Source organism: Cucurbita maxima, unplaced genomic scaffold (assembly GCF_002738345.1).
Source record: "Cucurbita maxima cultivar Rimu unplaced genomic scaffold, Cmax_1.0 Cma_Scf00049, whole genome shotgun sequence".
In the NCBI taxonomy this organism is placed as follows: Eukaryota; Viridiplantae; Streptophyta; class Magnoliopsida; order Cucurbitales; family Cucurbitaceae; genus Cucurbita; species Cucurbita maxima.
The window spans coordinates 639,193-658,070 of record NW_019272065.1 but is presented as its reverse complement, the minus strand read 5'-3'; the positions used below and the strand labels follow the sequence as shown (position 1 = coordinate 658,070).

The window sequence follows — 18,878 nt, the reverse complement described above, 5'->3', positions numbered from 1 at the left end:
GGAGTATGCTATTAGTAGCTTAATAGAATCCAAATTATTTAATGTTAGGGGCATATAATAAGGAAAAAAATGAAATAATAAATTCCAACCATACCATATGTTATATTTTTATTATATGGTTTGGAGTATTGTAGAGATGCGTGGAATATGATAATATGGGCAACGCCAGCCAGCGGCTCCTGTCGCGCAAGTTGCTGATGGAGAAACCGCCAAAACGGCGCCGCTGCGGTTGGAGGTCCAAAATTAAAATATGATTTTATTTGAAAATAGATATTTATAGTTCATCAATTGTCACATCCAAATATATCTCTTCGGTGGAACCAAAGTCCAAATAATATTTCGCTTTTTGTAATGTCATTTTCCAAATATTTTTCTTTTTCGTCCTATAATTTAGTTTCGATCTGTTTACATGTAGTTAAATGGCTCGAGAGCTCGATCAGTTTAGACTATTCAACCCAAATCATAAAAATTAGGTTAGATTTTTTTTTGTTTGATTGAATTGAATTTTTAGAAAATCCAAAATTTTATCCTCAAGTTTGACATTTTATTTAGTCAACTCAACCAACCCGATCAACAACAAAAAAAAAAAAAAAAAAAAAAGATTTACAGTCCAACTCTGCCCTACCATTCTTTTATGATTATTATGAAAATTAAGAATATTTGACGTTTGTAATCAATGTTAATAATTTAGTTGGTAATGTAATGTGAACAAGTAGAGTTTTTCTAAAAAAAATGACAACCCCGACAACCCAACCAAACTTTTTATGTTGGTCCAAAATATTTACTTAACCCAACCTGCGTGTGTACACCTGTACCTATACTTTTAAAAATTAGAATTTCAACATTAATCTAATAAAACTTTATACATAATTTGATAAAATCATCATATTTATAATCACTAGTTTTGCAATTTAATTAAATAATTATTTTTAATTGTTTTTCAGGTGGTGAAAAAGTATTTGCACTTTTTTAATTTTTTTTTTTTTATCTATGTTTATAAAAATATAGATGTTAAATAGATAAATTTAAATAATTCTAAAAATCTAAGAACTAAAGACCTAAAACATAATTAATTAATTAAAATATTATTTCAAGAGTAAATGACAATATTAATAATATTTTAACTAATTAAACTATATATAAAAATGGTTGTAATTCAATTAATTAAGGATTATGGTGCTACTGAACATCCAAACTGTTGAATGATGAAAGTCCCACATCGGCTAATTTAGGGAATGATCATGGGTTTATAAGTGAGGAATACTAACTCCATTGGGGAATGATCATGGGTTTATAAGTGAGGAATACTAACTCCATTGGGGAATGATCATGGGTTTATAAGTGAGGAATACTAACTCCATTGGTATGAGGCCTTATGCTCAAAGTGGACAATATCATACCATTGTGGAGAGTCGTATGAGGCCTTTTGGGAAGCCTGTGCTCAAAGTGGACAATATCATACCATTGTGGAGAGTCGTGTTCGTCTAACACAAACGACACCGTAAACGCTGCATTGTTCGTCAACCCTATCAGAAGACCGCCGCAAAAACTCGTCGGAGGTAGTCTCCGGCGGGAAACCCGCAACTGCCTCCGGCTTCAAGATGCTTAGACGTGGGCTGAAGGTTGGAGGAGTAGCAGAGCAGTTGCAGAGTAAGTGAAGTGAAGAAAAGAGGGCGAAATGAAGCTAAAAAGTAGAGAAAAAATAGTTATTATTTTTATTAAAAAAAATTAATGGTAAAGAATAAATATCTTATTAATTTTTCATAAGAATAATTAAAACTCCAAATAATAATTAAAAAAAATTATTTGTGTATATATTTTCTCAACCTATTTTTATCTATAAAACTATTTAAGGAAAATAAAGTTCATATATTTCTTTCAATAATATTAACGATTTTTATAATAAGATTTTAATTATTGATTTACTTGTTTTTATCAAAAATTAAAAAAAAAAATAGAATTCTTAATTCTAAAATAGAATTCAAATATTTCCGTTCCACCCTTCTTCTTCAGGGGACGGGATTTGTGTTCTTCGCAGGACCTGTCGCTTCGTGTTCCAAATTCTCTCTGATTCTCATCTTCGTAATCGAACTGTCTCTCATCCTTTACTTCGGGTACGTTTCTCCATCGTTTCTAGTTGATTGAACAAGTTTCGATTGGCATCTGTATTTTTTTCACATTTGCTTTGATCTTTATTTGTGGCTGTTCATTTGTTTTTGACCAGATTTTGATTTAAATTTCTCCGCGTAGTTGAATTTAGGGGATTGAATTGTAGTCTCGTCTGATCAGGAAAAAACTTAAGATCCTTTTTCGTTTTGTGAACATTTTGCGGAAATTTGATGAACTTTCTCTATTTTGTATTCCCTTTTGACTGGGAAGAAGATCGGATGTCTAATTGACGAAGCCAACTCGATAAACACCACTTATTTTGTATTCTCCATCCTGCATTCTCTCTTTTCATTCCAGCCAAAACAGAATGTTTACTTTCTAGAACTGCGCCTGGTCTAACCTTTCTGTATTTTGCTATAGACGTTTGATTCCCGTCGCAAATTTCAAGTTCGTCCCTCTACTTAGTGTAAGATAAATTAAGCAAGTGGATAATTCAATACCATGCAAGAGCTACTAAGGCCACCGAGGAATATGCTAAACTTCTCGTTTTTTTGAGAGAGAGATATGTTTTTCAGGTAGTATTTAAATACTTCTTCATTCACTAATTTAGCTTTTCAAAAACCAAGTCAAGTTTTTCAGGTAGTTTTTGTCATTAAAATTTTGTTAAAAATTCAAATCTTATCTTGAAAATATGAAATCCATTATAGAGAAAGAATTAAAATACAAGCACATTTAAAAAAAAAAAAAAAAAAAAAAAACCAGAAACCAAATGTTTATCAAACAGGCTTAATTTGCAAACTAACATAAAATCCTGTTTGTATGTGATGTTTGAAAAAGAAGAACCTGATTGAATATTTACATCAGAATGCAAGGATGACCATATAAGGATTTTGCATCTTGTTTCTGATGGATGGTAATCATTGAATTTGGCTCAGTGTTAAACTTCTCAATGTTGTTCACTTTTGGTTTAAATCATTTTCCATTCTTGTCAGACAAGTTCTTACACAATGTACATTCAGTAGTAGTACCTTTTTGTTTCTTAAGATGAGCATAGGAAAAGGAAAACTACTGGCTTTATATTTATTTCTCTTTCTCCAAAAATCTTGTTCACGAAATCAGTGTAATTTAATAACTAAAGATTAAAACCAGAGCTAACTATTCTGCCATAAAAATTGGTGAAATATGGTTTGTTTTCTTATTTGTTTCACCGTCAACAAAAAAAAATTAGTATGGGGTTGTGCGTTCAGTTGTTGCTGCTCCATCTGCCTTGTTTAAATTTGATTTCTGTCTTGTTAATTCTTGAATTATTGTGAAGTAGCTTGAGATGATGATTTTATCTAATTCTTTTGTTATAATACTAGATTTTTTGGTTTCCTCGAATGGAATAATATTGTCAACTTCTATGTCATTGTAAATGGCCATGTCTTTAGTAGTAGTGTAGGTTTGAAATATCCCTCCATGGTCTTAGTAGTTTACTCCTTACCATTTTTCATCTTTTGAAATTTAAGCCTCTTGTTGCCAGAACTTGTTGGTTTTCTTAATCTTGTAGTATTGGAACACAGTTGTTATTGGGAACTTGTTGTGGGTATTTTGAAATCGATGAAATCTTACGATCTGGTATGCTGTGATTACAATTATCATCAAACAACTCAAAATTAGTTTGTCGTTTTTGCATTTCTATGAATAGTAGTTCTCACATAATGTTTGGATTCTTATTTTGAACTCTATATTAACTAGACTATTTTTGTACTCCCTAAAGTTCTAGTGAAGTTGTTTTTTTACTGCATTTTTATATGATGCCTGCTCTTAAAAGTGGCTTACCTTTTACCTACTATATTTACTTGTTGGATCTTGTTCGCCTATATTTTGTAGGCAGTAAAATGTCTATCATGTCAAAGAAGGCAGAGGAACATTATCTGCTGGTAGCGCATATATAATGGTGGAATGGAAAGGAAAAGGATAGATGACTTAGAACCAGGTCCACTTCCTTCGCCCAAACAAGTAGACAGATTTGGATTCTTAAAGCAGGAACATAATAGTTCTCCAGATGTTACAACCAAGAACCGGTCCACCAATGTTAATGAGAGGTATGCTTTTATTGATAGCTCAATAATTTCTTTGACATTCTGCTTTTCTTTATCAAGGATTGTGCTGATTATGCGTTATGGATATCCTACAATTTCAGGGAGGAAAGGAGAGTTAGAAAATGGAGGAAGATGATTGGAGTTGGAGGGAGTGACTGGAAGCATTATGCTAGGAGAAAACCTAACGTTGTTAAAAGGCGTATAAGGAAAGGTATTCCTGATTGTTTAAGAGGTCTTGTTTGGCAGTTGATTTCTGGAAGTCGAGACTTATTGTTGATGAATCCTGGAGTTTATGAGGTATTGAGACTTTTTGGAGTTTGATTGAGGTTATGGTCTTAAAATGAGTTTTTCCAAATATTTTTGTTGTAAACTTCCTAAAAATCTAAAAAGTAGTTAGTTTCTGTATCCTAAATAGTTTTTGAAGTGTCAAGTTTTAAAAGTATACATGGCTCTTTTAAAAGCTTTAGATATTTAATGTACCGGGGTTATAATTTTTCATTCTTATTAATGAATGTGTTTTCTTGTAAAATTTGACTGGCATCTCAAATGAAAAAAGGAAGCAAATGTATGATCGACATTGATCACGAAATATGTGGTAGGAAGCAAATGTATCGCAGCTACTACTGGGTGTGATGTGTAGTGAGAATGCAATGGTAACCTTTTATTTGCGTTAGTCATCAGTAAAGTAGAAACCTTTAGGCTTATCTTATACAACAAGGTCAATACATTATTATTTTTGTGGCCTTCTTTAGTAGTTTTATAAATACATAGTTCTAAGGATTATGGTATTAAATGGCATATTTTTTCCGCAATCGGTTCCTTGGAATTGTATATACATTTAGATATTTCTCATACTTCCCTCACATGTTTTTCTTTCAGTTCATGAAAATGTTACTTTATGCCATTTTTCAGACTCTTATAAATCAAGTCCCAAGGATGATGGTAATCAAGTAGTAATGTTTTTGTTTACAGCAATTGGTAATATATGAGACATCAGCCTCTGAATTGGATATCATTCGAGATATCTCCCGTACCTTTCCTTCACATGTCTTCTTCCAACAGAGACATGGGCCTGGTCAAAGATCTCTCTACAATGTTTTAAAGGCGTATTCAGTTTTTGATCGGAATGTTGGATATGTTCAGGTTCTGGATCTTCTATATTTTATCATTAGTCATGTTTAAACAACTGTATTGGGTGAACGGTATGCAATGTTTTTGAGCTTGTAGGGGATGGGATTTTTAGCTGGTTTGTTGCTTCTCTATATGAGTGAAGAGGATGCGTTCTGGTTGTTGGTCGCATTACTTAAAGGTGCAGTTCATGCGCCTATGGAAGGATTATATCTGGTAACTCTATTCTTCGAGATCTCTCCTTTATTTTGTGTTCAACTTTATAATAGTTAGCAATCCTGAAATTTTGAGAATCAGGACAAATGAATGGACATCATCTCCCTTCTGGTGCTTTGTTCCTGGGTTAAATATTTGCTGAAATTTGTTCGGTAGGTTCATATTCTGATATGTCTGCCACATTGCATGTAGGTGAAATGTTAAACTCTTTGAACAAGCAAACAACATAAGCTTCAGGGCCAATTTTTTGTAGGTGAAATGTTTTAACTATTTGAATAAGCCCACACCATATGCTCCAATGCCAATTTTTTCTAGTACCCTGCAGTCCTACCTAAACCAGGAAATTCGAAAGAGATGTTCAGTGTCAGCTGCTTCTTCACAAGTAATTCACACTTGTTTTTCTCTTACTGGTGTTATCCGCTTAAGAGCAAGATATCAACAAAGAATTGAGTTTTTCCCTTGCACTTTCACTTGATCAAGTTAATGAACTATCTAGAAGTTAGGTACTCTATTCTAGCACTAACTTTAAGAACGATTTGCTAGTGAATATAATTAATCGATCCAACTTCCCTCAATTCTGACCTCGACTATGTCTAAATTTACGCAAAAAGTTCCAGGAGATTGCCCCAATCTGCTACCTTTCTATCGTTGAATAACCAGATTACAACTCTTCATGACAGATTTTTGTTCTAAATTTTATTTTGTTTCTGATATGCTTTTCATTTGTTATTATTCATCCAACGATGGTTTCTGAATGACCAGGTGCTTATAACTAATGAATGGTTATAGACTTGCGTAAACTACTTCAGAGTAGTCTGCTAAATATACGTTCGTGCATAATTTACAAATTGGTCTGAAGTCTTGCCGTCAATTACGTTTCTGTGTGTTGTATCAGATGTTAAAGTACTTCAATTGAACTATGTTGAGTTTCATTTGAAGAACTTTTTTTTTCTTTTCTTTTTGATAGGCGGGGCTTCCTCTAGTGCAGCAGTACCTATTTCAATTTGATAACCTTGTGAGAGAGCAGCTGCCTAAGCTTGGTGAGCATTTTACACGAGAGATGATAAATCCTAGCATGTACGCTAGCCAATGGTTTATCACCGTTTTCTCTTACTCCGTCCCATTCCATTTGGCTCTACGAATTTGGGATGTCTTTCTTTATGAGGTTGGTTACTTCAAACCATATACATCCTTTTCTGCAACAGAATTCTTCTTTAAAGAAGTTCACACTTGCTAGTAATGTTTCATACGACAGGGTGTTAGGATTGTTTTTAAAGCTGGTTTGGCTCTTCTAAAATACTGCCACGATGACTTGGTGAGTCATGAATTGCCTCACATGGATTCTGCAGCCACATGTCCATGGCTGCGAGGTGCCAATATTTAACTTTTTGTTGCTCACACAGGTAAAGTTGCCTTTTGAAAATCTCATACATGCTTTGCGAAACTTCCCAGAGGATGCAATGGATCCAGATACCTTATTGCCCATGGCTTACTCAATTAAAGTACGTCCCTTTTCTATGTACCCCTCCCCCAAGGCCCCAACTTAGCAACAATGAAACTAACTAACATTATGTGAATTGAGCATAAATATTTGGTGGGAATTCATGATTGAATCTGATAAACACGCTATCATAGAATCTAAACCAAATAAAGGAAAACTTGTTATTCAATGGATCGTAAGTCATCGCATCAGTATTTGGTTTGGCAGTTTCACATGAAGGAACTTGATTCATCATGTTCATCTCTACATTGTGTTCTTTGATTCTGGAAATATCCTTTGTTTCTTGGAGATTTGGTGGTGTTTGAATTTTGTTAGTTGGTTTTTGCTTAATGATTAGGTTTCCAAACAGCTGGAGGAATCAAAACTTCTGTATGAGAAGCAGCTGCATGGAAAGGACATTTAGGATTGCTGATATTAGTGGGAATCAGGACCAGCTGAGTTGAAGGTTCTCTTTTTTCCCCTATCTCATTGAAGCTATAAGTGGTGTAGCCAATTGGAAACCATAGAAAAGTTATTCTTGTATGAGTCTTCTGTCGCATCTGAATTGTCTAGAATGTAAACTAAATGATGCATATACTCATCATTCTATCATTTTATTATTTGGTTTGAGTTTTGTACAAATGCTTTGTAAATCCCTAGTCCTCCTACCTTTTTTATGAACAAAAGTTCATAAATTTTTCACTTGTATTGAATGATCAATATATAAAATATGGATTATCCCATTTCTCAAAGCAAACCAACTTTGTTTTGCAATATTTATAACAGGAACCTTCAAATTGGTGGCTAAAACAAGAGCAAATTTACACAAATTAGAGAGAATTGAAGCACTACAGCAACACAAAATATAGCAGAAGAAGAAGAGACAATAGCAGTGAAGAAGGGCACAGATAAAAGAAGTGCCCCTTAACTAAAAGGAAACTCAGATTTCATCCCCTATATCACGCATGGCGATGGACATTTAGATCTAAAACCTTGCTTTCTTCCATCATTAGACACTGTGGGTACTCCTGAAGGATCCCAGAGCTTTAACTGCTCCAGCTCTCAATATGAACTGGTGATAAAACGCAGCAATGAGAGCTCCAATGAAGGGCCCAACCCAGAAAATCCACTGTTTCAGATGAACACAAAAGGAACAAAACATTCAGATTTGAAGTTCAGAAATCCGACCCACCAAACAAAATCAAGGGCTGTTAAGGAAGAGAATTACATGGTCATTCCAGGGCTTGCTGTGGTTGAACACCACTGCAGCGCCGAAGCTTCGAGCTGGGTTAATACCGGTGCCGGTGATCGGAATGGTGGCCAGGTGAACCATGAACACGGCGAACCCAATTGGGAGTGGTGCTAGTACCTTTAATTTCGATGGCAAACAAGATCATTAGGATATGGAATTAGAAGCTTTTCTTGGAGATTTAAGTATTAAACTTACAGGAATGTGAGAATCTCTAGCGCTTCTCTTGGGATCTGTAGCAGAGAAGACAGTGTAGACAAGAACGAAGGTTCCGATAATCTCAGCGGCTAAGCCGGTGCCGGTACTGTAACCTTCGGCTAGCGAATTGGCTCCACCGCCGTAGCGATTGTAGAGACCCTTCTGAAACGATTTGACCAACGCACATCCACAAATGGCTCCAACACACTGAGCCACCATATACAAAACGGCCCTCACCAACGACACTTTCCGAGCCAAAAACAACCCAAATGTCACCGCCGGATTGATATGCCCACCTGCAAAAACGGGATGAAAACATATTACTAAAACCCACCAAAACCCACAAGCTGATTTCGACAGAAATCTCATAAAACTCACCGGAAATCCCAGCGGTGCAGTAAACAAGAACGAAGATCATTCCACCAAAGGCCCAAGCGATGCCGAGAATGCCGACCCCGCCGCAGATATGGCCCCCGTGGTCGACGTCGGACTGGCTGCTGTAGCCAATGACAGTGAGAACAGTAACGTACAAGAACAGAAGCGTGGCGATGAACTCGGCAATGATGGCTCTGTAGAATGACCACTGAGTGAACTCCTCGACGTCGATCAACGGCGCCGGAGGTGGGTCGTGGTAGTCCTTGGCGGCGAATCCTCCAGCTTCAGAATCCTTGGCCATGGTGCAGGGTGAAGAAATTGAAGGGAGAAAACAGAGGAAGAATTGCAGAGAGGGGAAGATGAGCGAAAGGGGAGTGGTGGAAAGAAGAAGTTTATAGGAGAATGAGAGATCAGAGATTCCAATAACGAAGTGGAAATTTCTTGCCGCCCCATTTTGAAAAAGTTTCCATTTTCTGTCGCTTTCAGAGACCCCACAGTGTCCGTTGAGAGTGAAAGAGGATCCATTGATGCGCGCACTGTCATCTTCTCTTCTCTTCTGGTACCTTCTCCCTCACATGGACTTTTTTTTTTATTTTTTTATAATTATTCCTTTCTCAATTTTATGCCTAATTTATTTTAATTTTATACAAAAACTTCATTTTTGTAAAAATTAACCACAAACAATATAGATGGATTCTAGTTTAAATAAGAAATGATAAGGAATCGAGATAAGATTTTCTCTTATAAACATGTCTTCATCACACCCTGTTCACTTTATCAATAAAATCCCACAAAAATAAATAGAGAATTTCAATCAGGGGAATTATAACCTTTTAAATTCATGATTTGTATACATCTTTGTATGTTAATAATTTCCTAATTTGTTGAATTTTAGTGGTATGAGTTCAAACTTTCTATTAATAAATTGCTTATTATAAATATAAAATTCAATATTCTAAATTAATTGAAAATAAATAAACAAATAATCTAATTTATTTTAGTAGCTTCACGATCTTTGATATTGTAATTAAACTAAAACTTTTATTATAAAAAAAATAAACATTTAAGTAATATAATATTATATTAAATTAGCACAACTTGATGAGATTCACTCTTTGTGTACTTTATAAAATTAAAAAATTAGCTATTAACCATTTTCAATTATTTTTTATTGGGGAAGTTTGGTTCTTAATTTTAAATAATTTATATTTTGTTTTCTAATAATATTATAATAAGTCATAATAAGCATAGCCCGTGAAACTAGCCTAGAATCTACACTGACACGTGGACAAATTTCAGCCACTAGTTTTTTTCCCTCTTTTTTTAATCACGCTGCACATGAATATTTATCACGGGAAAACTCACTCTTTTTTTTTATTTTCTTTTTTAATTGTGTAATTTCTTTAATAAATTATTTTAACTTTAAAACGTTATTTTATTAAAAAAAATAACCATAAATATATCTATCTTCACAAAAATAGAATATCCAGCTTTTATGATTGCAAGGCTACCAAATATATTGTTACTATCTTGAGAAGATTGAGTTCATGTGCCAAATATACTAAATAAATAATAAACTCATACGCCAATTTTCACATTATTATTTTTTTTTTCTAAAAAGATCCACTAGTGGTGAGCTTGAGTCGTTACAAATGGTATTAGAGCTAGACACAGGACGATAAGTCAGCGAGAACGAAACATTTTTTAAAAGAGTGTGAAAATCGTGGGCTTGAAAGTCGTCCAAATAGTGAGAGTTTTATACTTCATAATAAACATTTGCCTACATGTTTCAACTCGGTTGCATACTCCAATTGAATTAGGTATATAGTTCATATGGAACGCAATTGAAATAATAATATTTTTTTTATAAATAATTTGGAAAATGTTATGTTTTAATATTAAATTTTGGAAAAAATTGAAGGAGAAGATGTGGGACCCAGGACGGTGGAATTATTGAGATTTGATTGGTCGGTTGCGTGAAGCCGAAACCCACTGTGGGCCCACCGGTGGTAAATGGTTGGATACATTTGTCAACACTGTACCCTCCCTGCCCCTTCCTTTTATTACCTAAACTATTTATTTATTCTTAATTACTAAATTATTAAAAAATAATAATTCTAATTTATTAGTTTGGTGTTTAATATGGTCCTCACCTACGAAATTAAAAGTTTAAAATATTTTATTAAAAATAAATTTTAATTTTAATATGATTTTTGCTTAACATTTTTTATAAATGTGTGAAAATATATACTTAATGACGTGTTTTAAAATCATGAAACTGACAGTAATACATAATAGATCAAAACTGGCAATACTGTTAACGGTGGGCTTAGACTATTATATTTATGCTAAAATATTTTTAATAATTATACATTGGTATTGGTCCATTATGGTAAAAATATGTATTGAATTACTAAATATCTTTCAAAATAAAAATTTTCCATTTTTTTTTTTAAATCCCCAAATATTTATGTGTAGCTATTGGGAAAATGAAACTATTATTAAAAAAAATATAATTATGATTTTTTTTCAATATTTATGGTATGAAGATTTAATTTATTGCCAACAATTTATATTGTCTTCCAATACCAATAATTAGGTTTTGATGATATTTTCTTTCCAACTTAAAAAAAGTTTAATATTCAAGAATCCAACGCAAAAATGCAACTAATTTTTTAACATTTTTTAATTATTTAATGGTGGATCATAATAAAAAAAAAAAATATTGTTCTAATAAACCAATACTAAAGTGAAATTTAGCCGACGTACACGTGCCTAAAAGTCAAAAGACGAATTAAGAATAGAATATTAAATTTTAAAGGACAATAAATAATGAACATTCAATACATCAATTCATAGTTTTGCTATAAAAAAATCACTTTTCATTTTATTGAAAATTTTAAATAATGGGAATTCAAGAATTTTGTATATTATTATTATTCTAACACGTGGAAAATCAGTAGCCACAAATTTTTTATTTACTATATGTTATTATTATTTTGTAAAAAAGAGTGACAGCTATTTTCTTAAATATGACAATTTTCTTTTATCGGGGGGAAAGGGAAAAAGAAAAAATTCCAAAATTCGGGTTTTTGTCTTTTAGGGAAAAGGGGGAAACATAACGAGTGGCGTAGAGGTACCAAATTTTGAATTTAAAAAACATGTGGCGTAGAGTGATTGGTGGAAAGTAGAGGATAGTGGGTCCCAGTTCGAGATGGACGGTGGTGGTTGATTTAATCATGAATGGTGATTGGTCGGTTCAATCATGCCTCACCGCCCTGTCGTTCACTCATGCGCACGTGACTGTAAACTTCAGCCGCAATTCATCACCTACCGTTGCAACGGTAAAATATAGAATTATTTGATGGTAAATTTTAAATATCAAATATTTATAAGTTTAATCCGTAATAATCTTAAAAATATGGTAAAGTTAAAATTATATTTTCGAGTTGGTCGGGTCAATATGTCAACCTGCAAATCGACTCGTTTTTATTTTAATTTTTTCAAAAATTCATATCTAACTTATATTGGAAAAAATCTAAACCCATCTCAATATTTATAATTTAGATCGGATAATTTGAATGGTTCAGATTATTAGATAATATAATTACCCTTTTATACAATATATATATATATATATTAATCTTTTTATCGAAAGATACAATGAACTGGATCAGGGAAAGAAAATCGACAGGTAAGGCAGTCGAGCTACCCACACTTGTCCGGTCCCCACGTTTTTTTTATGGGTTAAATAACACAAAACACTCTCAAAATTGCGTTATATTTTAAATACGTCCAATTCTTTTAATTTAAAGTCATAAATTTTAAAATGCTGACTATTAAATTGACAGATGAAAATCGATATATTTACAAATTTATGTAAATTGATTGAAATTAATAGATATTATCATAAATTTTATTAATATAATTTTTAAAATTCTAATAATTTTGTTTTAAAAGTAAAAATATATTGAAATTTTTGAAAATTTAAAAGAAATAGTTTTAAAATAAATATTTTTGGTAAAAAAAAAAAAAGAAATTAGGACATCCAACAGCCACCGCCCATCAAAGGACGAACACAAGATGCACCGACGCATCCCAATAATTTCATGCAAAGAAATTTTATTTATTTATTTATTTTATTTTTCAATTAGCAATAAGTTAGCGACACGTGGATCATTCACAACCGTGAATAATCGATTAGTGGGTCTCATCCGGAGAAGAAGCTTCTGGAGGATTAAGGCCATGGAAGCGCAGCATGATCCTTCTTCCTCCTCCTCCTCCTCCTCCTCCTCCTTTACTGAACCGCCGATTTCCGGTGAGTTTATTGCTGTGTTTGAGCGGCATTTTCGGGTGTGCATTGGTGAAATGGTTCCAGAAGGGTGATTCCGATGAGTACGGCGGCGGAGATAATTCCCTCGCCGATGGTTACAGCGCCGGCACTCAATGTCATCTCCGCCATTGAGGGAGGGAGAGACGGTCGGTTTGTGAAGGAATCATCGCCGGAATTAAGGGGTTCGTCACCAAATAGGAGGAATTGAGTTCGAGTTTGGGGAGGTGAGTTATTGACAAATATATTTATGTTGTTAATTTGATGATTAGGGTTCATTCGCTAATGGTAAACTTTGGGGATTTCTCACCTAATTTCTCAAACAATTTTAGGTGATTGAGCACCAAAAACGAAGGTATACTTAATTGGCATTACTAGTAACTTGCAATTCTTAGTCATCTTATTTTCGATGTCATTTTCATTTGAATATGTTCCAGTTACACATACTTTTTTTATTTGGGTATCACATGTCTATTAGTTTCCGTTTTAGTTCACCCCTAAATCACATCTTATAAGGAGAGGTACCGCTCTAATACCATTTGTGACGACCCATGTCCCTATATTCGTCGCTTATAAGAGAATTCTATTCCCATAGACTAACACGAATCCTTTCAACATGTTTTCTCCTCACTCACATGCTCTCTAAAAAAATTCCCAAGAGGTCACCCAACATAACTTGGGAAGTTCTTACAATCGAGTCACAAAAAGGAAAGATATATAATAACTTTCAATTCTTTTAAGTCTTTTTTAGTTATAATATCTTCGTAATTACTCTCATTTGAATATGGTATCAGTTCACTCATGCATCACGTAAACCAACCTCTCGTGAAGCTCGAAGGCAAGCCCAAGACACAAAGCAACCTCATTGTGAAGCTTGTGGGCAAGCCCAAGACGCCAAAGGCCATAAAGTAAGGGCGTAACTTCTCTACTTATACAAAACTTATAGTTATAGCAAATTGTAGAGTCAGGCAAACACCATACTAGCATCCTACATCCTCTGTTTTTCAACCCGAATCTGCTACCCTTTTAGCTAAATAACGAGTATGCAAATCAGCTAACTCATTACTCATTCAAACTTACCATATCTAAAAGTAGGTAAGGAGGCAGAAGAATTGCTATGAACAATTTAATGTGTGGGATCCAACATGCCTCTACTTTAAATGCCTAGAAGTGGGTAGCCACGCATTTATTAGCTTCAACTAAACTCTGATAATTCTGCATCCATGGCTACCTCTTTGTTGGCCGATCCACTCTGTTTGGAGTAAAGCGCTTACAGAGCTTGAAGAAGATGAACTTAGCGTACTGAGCTGGTCATTGACAATGGCATTAAATACCCAAACAGAGTACAGAGGAAATAAATTTCAAACCATCACAGCTTTCTACCATCTCCTTTAAATATATCTCTGCTTCAATCTCTGCCCTCCATTGTTGCTCCTCTGTTTTCAAGCTCTAATTGCTCGATCATTTTCGTAGCAATGTCGGCCGCCAAGGACTACCAAGACCCGCCTCCGACCCCATTGATCGACGTTGAAGAGTTTACTCAGTGGTCATTTTACAGAGCCATTATCGCTGAGTTCGTCGCCACGCTTCTGTTCTTGTACATTCTTGTTCTCACTGTGATTGGATCTTCCAAGTTGTCGGACACTGAAAGCCACTGCGGTGGGGTTGGCGTTTTGGGTATTTCCTGGGCTGTCGGTGGCATGATCTTCGTCCTTGTTTACTGTACGGCTGGAATTTCTGGTGAGTTTATTGCTCTGTTTTTCTCTGTTTCTCTCTGTTTTTTGAAAAAGGATTACCCTGTTTTTGTTGAACTGTGTAGGAGGGCATATTAACCCGGCGGTGACGTTCGGGCTGTTATTGGCTCGAAAAATCTCTCTAATCAGAGCTGTTCTTTACATTATGGCTCAATGTTTGGGGGCCATTTGTGGGTGTGGGTTAGCTAAATCGTTTCAGAAGGGTTATTACGTTCGGTTCAAAGGTGGAGCCAATATGCTCTCCGATGAGTACAGCATCGGCACCGGCTTAGCCGCAGAGATCATCGGGACTTTTGTTCTTGTTTACACTGTCTTCTCTGCCACAGACCCCAAGAGAAACGCTAGAGATTCTCACGTCCCTGTAAGTTAAATGAATCCCCCAAATTGGGCTGAGATGAACCTCATTTTAGAACTAATCTTTGTTTAAACTCAAAATCGAAGGTTTTGGCGCCACTCCCAATTGGGTTCGCAGTGTTTATGGTTCATCTAGCCACTATTCCGATCACCGGCACCGGCATAAACCCAGCTCGAAGCTTAGGAGCTGCAGTGATCTATAACGAAGCTGAAGCCTGGGATCACCATGTAACTTCTTCCTCCATTTTCTTTTAAGCTTTTGGATCATTGTTTCACAGATCAAGAAATTAAAGCCTTTTTCTTTTTCAACTTTTGAACAGTGGATCTTTTGGGTTGGGCCCTTCATTGGAGCTGCCATTGCTACCATTTATCATCAAGTCATAATAAGAGCAGGGGCAGTCAAAGCACTGGGCTCTTTCAGAAGTTCCTCCGCCGTATAAATCTTATCCAGATCGCCATTATATGAGCTCTCTTCCCAATTGCTCTGTTTATTGTTCTTTTCCTCTGTTTTCCCCTGCCATTTATGTAATTCTGACTTCGCTTTCGTTTCGTGCTAAATTAATCAAGGGGTCAAGTTTATGCTTAATGATCATTATGCCATTCGAATTTACATAGGTCTTTTCATACATATCTTAAGACATTCATACTCGATCAAGATGCCAGAAAAAACAGGGCAAAAACAGAGCAAAAAAGAAAGAGTTTCATAGCTATGGCTGTTAAGCTTCATTTGTTTCTTCAAGTTCTTCGTCTTCTTTAATGGTGTCCAAGCGAGGAGAGTGAGGAGGCTTGATGGGAAAAGCAAAGAAAGGCGGTGCCTTTTCAACCCATTTTTGCAGAGCTCTAAGCTTTGTTGCCATGAAGCCTGGTGTTGACTGATTTGCAGGGCGAAGTTGCAGAGATGGAGGAGGAAGATGAGTGATCTGGGGTTGAGATGGGAAATGATTAGTGGGTTCAGTTTTTATAAGGCTGATACCGACACCGAGTGAGTGATCCTACGAAGAAAGCACCAAAAAGACTCATTATTTATGTGGTTAATTGAATTAGAGCATGTGAAGCATACCCATGATTCTGTTCCTTTTTCGTCTTCTAATGACATTAGTTTCCATTAAAACATTGTATCATGGATATAATAATATCAAAATGCATGTGTGTTGTGTATAGTATTTGGAGGGGTTGAGTATAGTTCTTTACGTGGAATGAACATGTCCCGTCTCTCAAATATAAATATTAAAGATGTCGACTTTAGACTTAACCTTTAACTTGAAAAGGTGCTACAACTTAACCTTTAACTTGAAACTTGAAAATGGTGCTACAACTTGACCTTTCACTTGAAAAGGTGCTACAACTTGACCTTTCACTTGAAAAGGTGCTACACTGCAATTTTTACTATCGGATAAATTTTCGTATTCATAAAATAATATTTGTCTCGAACAAATGAAAAATTCATGTTTAAATGGACGATAAAGAGAAAGTAAGGAGAAATTTGGGAGAGATTTCTCCCTGAGAGAAGATTTTTGAAGAGTATAATCTAATATTGAAATTAGGATTTTTGAAGTTAGGTTATACACTAAAATATCATATGAAATATTATTGGATTTATTAGAATATATATTTTTTTAATAAAAATTATATTAAAAAATTCTTTGAAATGAATATATTGGAAAAATATATATATAAATAAATGTAGCAAAATTTATTACCAAATCTAATTCCTACTAGAAATTCACTTTGATCCTACAAAAATAAATGAAAAAATTTGCAAGAATGAATATTAATTAGCAGAAGATTTAAACTTATTACCAAACATAACAATAAGTTGATGGTGGGCTTGGTGAACTTAGGTTGTTATAAGCTTACGCTGGTTGGACTTGGGCTGTTACAAATGATATTAGAGCTAGACATTAACCACTAGACCTTAAAAATGACATAAGTTGTGAGATCCCACCTAGTCGGAGACTGTGTTATAAAATCTTGATGGGGTAGTTATAGATTTGAGAGCGGTTAGATATCTCGATAAATTTAAAAAATGCTTGAATCCCAATCTTCTTGCTCGTTTAATAAAATGGATACAAATAATTCATATAAAAAAGTGAAGGAAAAAAATGAAAAGAAATCTGTAATTTGTACATTAAGACAGTGATGATCTCCATTACATAAACAATGGAGGTGGTTTTGAGGAACAAATTAGCTCCCAACATCTGTCCGACCTTTCAAACAAAACAACCAATTCTCCGACAAGAAACATTCTTACAAACCGGAATCATTGGCATCCACAAAACGAAGAAGATTCAAGTTTGTTCTTTGGAGCCATTGATGTGGGGTGAGGATGATCTTCCACGACGACGATGACGACGACGACAACCTGGTTGGTTGGTTTGGTTTCATTCATGAATCTTCATCGTAGTCCTCGGGGGTTTCTTCTGTGATGGGGTCCAACGAAGGAACTGTGGAAGGTTTGTTTGGAGAAATGATGGGAGATGGAGCAACCTCCATCCAATGCCTCAAGTTTCTCAGTTGCTTCCCCATTTTGATGAACAACGATCAAATTTATTTGCAAGTTTTGGGTTTTTGATCGATTTTATGAGAATTTGGTTTAGTTTGGTTTGTTTTTGTGTATTAGAAAGAAAACGAGAGAGAGGTTTATAAAGTGATACCCATAAATGAAAGGGAAAGAGAAGTGGAAGAACGATTGGATGGGAGTGAAAGTCTCAAATCTTTCAAATTGGAACAACAACCTTAAATTGGGTTTTACTATTTTTTTAGGTTTTGAATGCTCTTTTTGGACCTCCCTCTTAAAATATCTTCAAATCAATTTAAACTAATCATCTCTTAATCGTTCCAATATAGGATGCACAAGATTGACTTGATTTAGTGCGGAGGGAGGCTAGTGGTATGGCATACCTAGCCTAAGTCCGACAAAGTCACAAATCGTTTGTCAAGATCAGATGCTGTACAATTGAAAAAGTACGACCTTGACACTCAACAATTAAACCTTCACCATTCTTGGGTCAAATCCCAAATATTTTATTTTGAATTGAATATCTTTTTGGACCTCCATGGGCTCCGATACCCAAGGTTTCATCTTATCGCCCATCGACAAAAAAAAAATAAAAATTGTGAGGCTCAACATTAACTAGATACCCCGTCAAATTCTATTCTGAGTATTTTATGAGATAACTTTAAGTCGAGTAATTGATTCAATTTTACATGGAGCGAGTTCCATAAACAAAGCTAAAATGGGATGAAAACAAAACTCGAAAAACTTGAAGAACAGAAGAAACAATTAGAAAAGGATATGGAGAGCACCAAAATGTTATCAATTAGTGGAGGTTCTTACTTGGAGAGCACCAAAATGAATGCCCCTTTCGGCCTAAAACTCTTGTTTGGCTTATTACAAACACGGATGATATCGAAAACAAATTACACTTCAAACAAAATTTTTGAAAAGAATTACAATGTTGGGCGATATCTACGAGACGTTTGAATTAGGATAATAATACATACAAATTTCTTCATGTTCTTCAGAAATTTAGGTATCATCCGATCAATATGGGTATCGATTTCAAATTGAAATCAGCCAAAAAGTAAGACTTTGGAAATG

General features: G+C 34.7%; 3 protein-coding genes across 6 annotated transcripts; 2 read left to right on the top strand and 1 right to left on the bottom strand.

Annotated features, from left to right (window-relative positions):
- Window positions 1–1,958: 1,958 nt before the first annotated feature.
- Window positions 1,959–7,891, top strand: LOC111471172 (EVI5-like protein). The gene is made up of 9 exons (XM_023116867.1): window positions 1,959–2,114; window positions 3,982–4,196; window positions 4,295–4,490; window positions 5,166–5,336; window positions 5,421–5,537; window positions 6,505–6,702; window positions 6,793–6,852; window positions 6,941–7,039; window positions 7,376–7,891. Exons 2-9 carry the CDS (start codon window positions 4,054–4,056, stop codon window positions 7,439–7,441), a joined length of 1,050 nt encoding a protein of 349 aa, XP_022972635.1. The 5' UTR covers window positions 1,959–2,114; window positions 3,982–4,053; the 3' UTR covers window positions 7,442–7,891.
- On the bottom strand, window positions 7,761–9,223 carry LOC111471173 (aquaporin PIP2-1-like). Its single transcript, XM_023116868.1, has 4 exons — window positions 8,843–9,223; window positions 8,465–8,760; window positions 8,246–8,386; window positions 7,761–8,146 (listed from the first exon to the last, which is right to left on the bottom strand). Exons 1-4 carry the CDS (start codon window positions 9,138–9,140, stop codon window positions 8,027–8,029), a joined length of 855 nt encoding a protein of 284 aa, XP_022972636.1. The 5' UTR covers window positions 9,141–9,223; the 3' UTR covers window positions 7,761–8,026.
- A 3,878-nt stretch (window positions 9,224–13,101) lies between these two features.
- Window positions 13,102–15,887, top strand: LOC111471222 (aquaporin PIP2-2-like). 4 transcript variants are annotated; one of them, XM_023116932.1, is made up of 6 exons: window positions 13,102–13,396; window positions 13,964–14,077; window positions 14,643–14,909; window positions 14,989–15,284; window positions 15,365–15,505; window positions 15,598–15,887. In XM_023116932.1, exons 3-6 carry the CDS (start codon window positions 14,645–14,647, stop codon window positions 15,715–15,717), a joined length of 822 nt encoding a protein of 273 aa, XP_022972700.1. In that variant the 5' UTR covers window positions 13,102–13,396; window positions 13,964–14,077; window positions 14,643–14,644; the 3' UTR covers window positions 15,718–15,887. The 4 variants fall into 4 exon arrangements, with proteins under 4 accessions (XP_022972700.1, XP_022972697.1, XP_022972698.1 ...); XM_023116929.1 differs by having other exon boundaries at window positions 14,265–14,909; XM_023116930.1 differs by having other exon boundaries at window positions 14,262–14,909.
- The last annotated feature ends 2,991 nt before the right edge of the window (window positions 15,888–18,878 follow it).

Coding starts and splice junctions, on each gene's coding strand:
- LOC111471222 (XM_023116932.1), top strand. CDS start 14,645: ATGTCGGCCGCCAAGGACTACCAAGACCCGCCTCCGACCCCATTGATC. Junction 14,910..14,988: donor CTGTACGGCTGGAATTTCTG/GTGAGTTTATTG, acceptor TGAACTGTGTAG/GAGGGCATATTAACCCGGCG. Junction 15,285..15,364: donor CTAGAGATTCTCACGTCCCT/GTAAGTTAAATG, acceptor TCAAAATCGAAG/GTTTTGGCGCCACTCCCAAT.
- LOC111471173 (XM_023116868.1), bottom strand. CDS start 9,140: ATGGCCAAGGATTCTGAAGCTGGAGGATTCGCCGCCAAGGACTACCAC. Junction 8,761..8,842: donor CTGCACCGCTGGGATTTCCG/GTGAGTTTTATG, acceptor CCGTTTTTGCAG/GTGGGCATATCAATCCGGCG. Junction 8,147..8,245: donor GCAAGCCCTGGAATGACCAT/GTAATTCTCTTC, acceptor CATCTGAAACAG/TGGATTTTCTGGGTTGGGCC.
- LOC111471172 (XM_023116867.1), top strand. CDS start 4,054: ATGGAAAGGAAAAGGATAGATGACTTAGAACCAGGTCCACTTCCTTCG. Junction 6,703..6,792: donor GGGATGTCTTTCTTTATGAG/GTTGGTTACTTC, acceptor TTCATACGACAG/GGTGTTAGGATTGTTTTTAA. Junction 7,040..7,375: donor CCATGGCTTACTCAATTAAA/GTACGTCCCTTT, acceptor CTTAATGATTAG/GTTTCCAAACAGCTGGAGGA.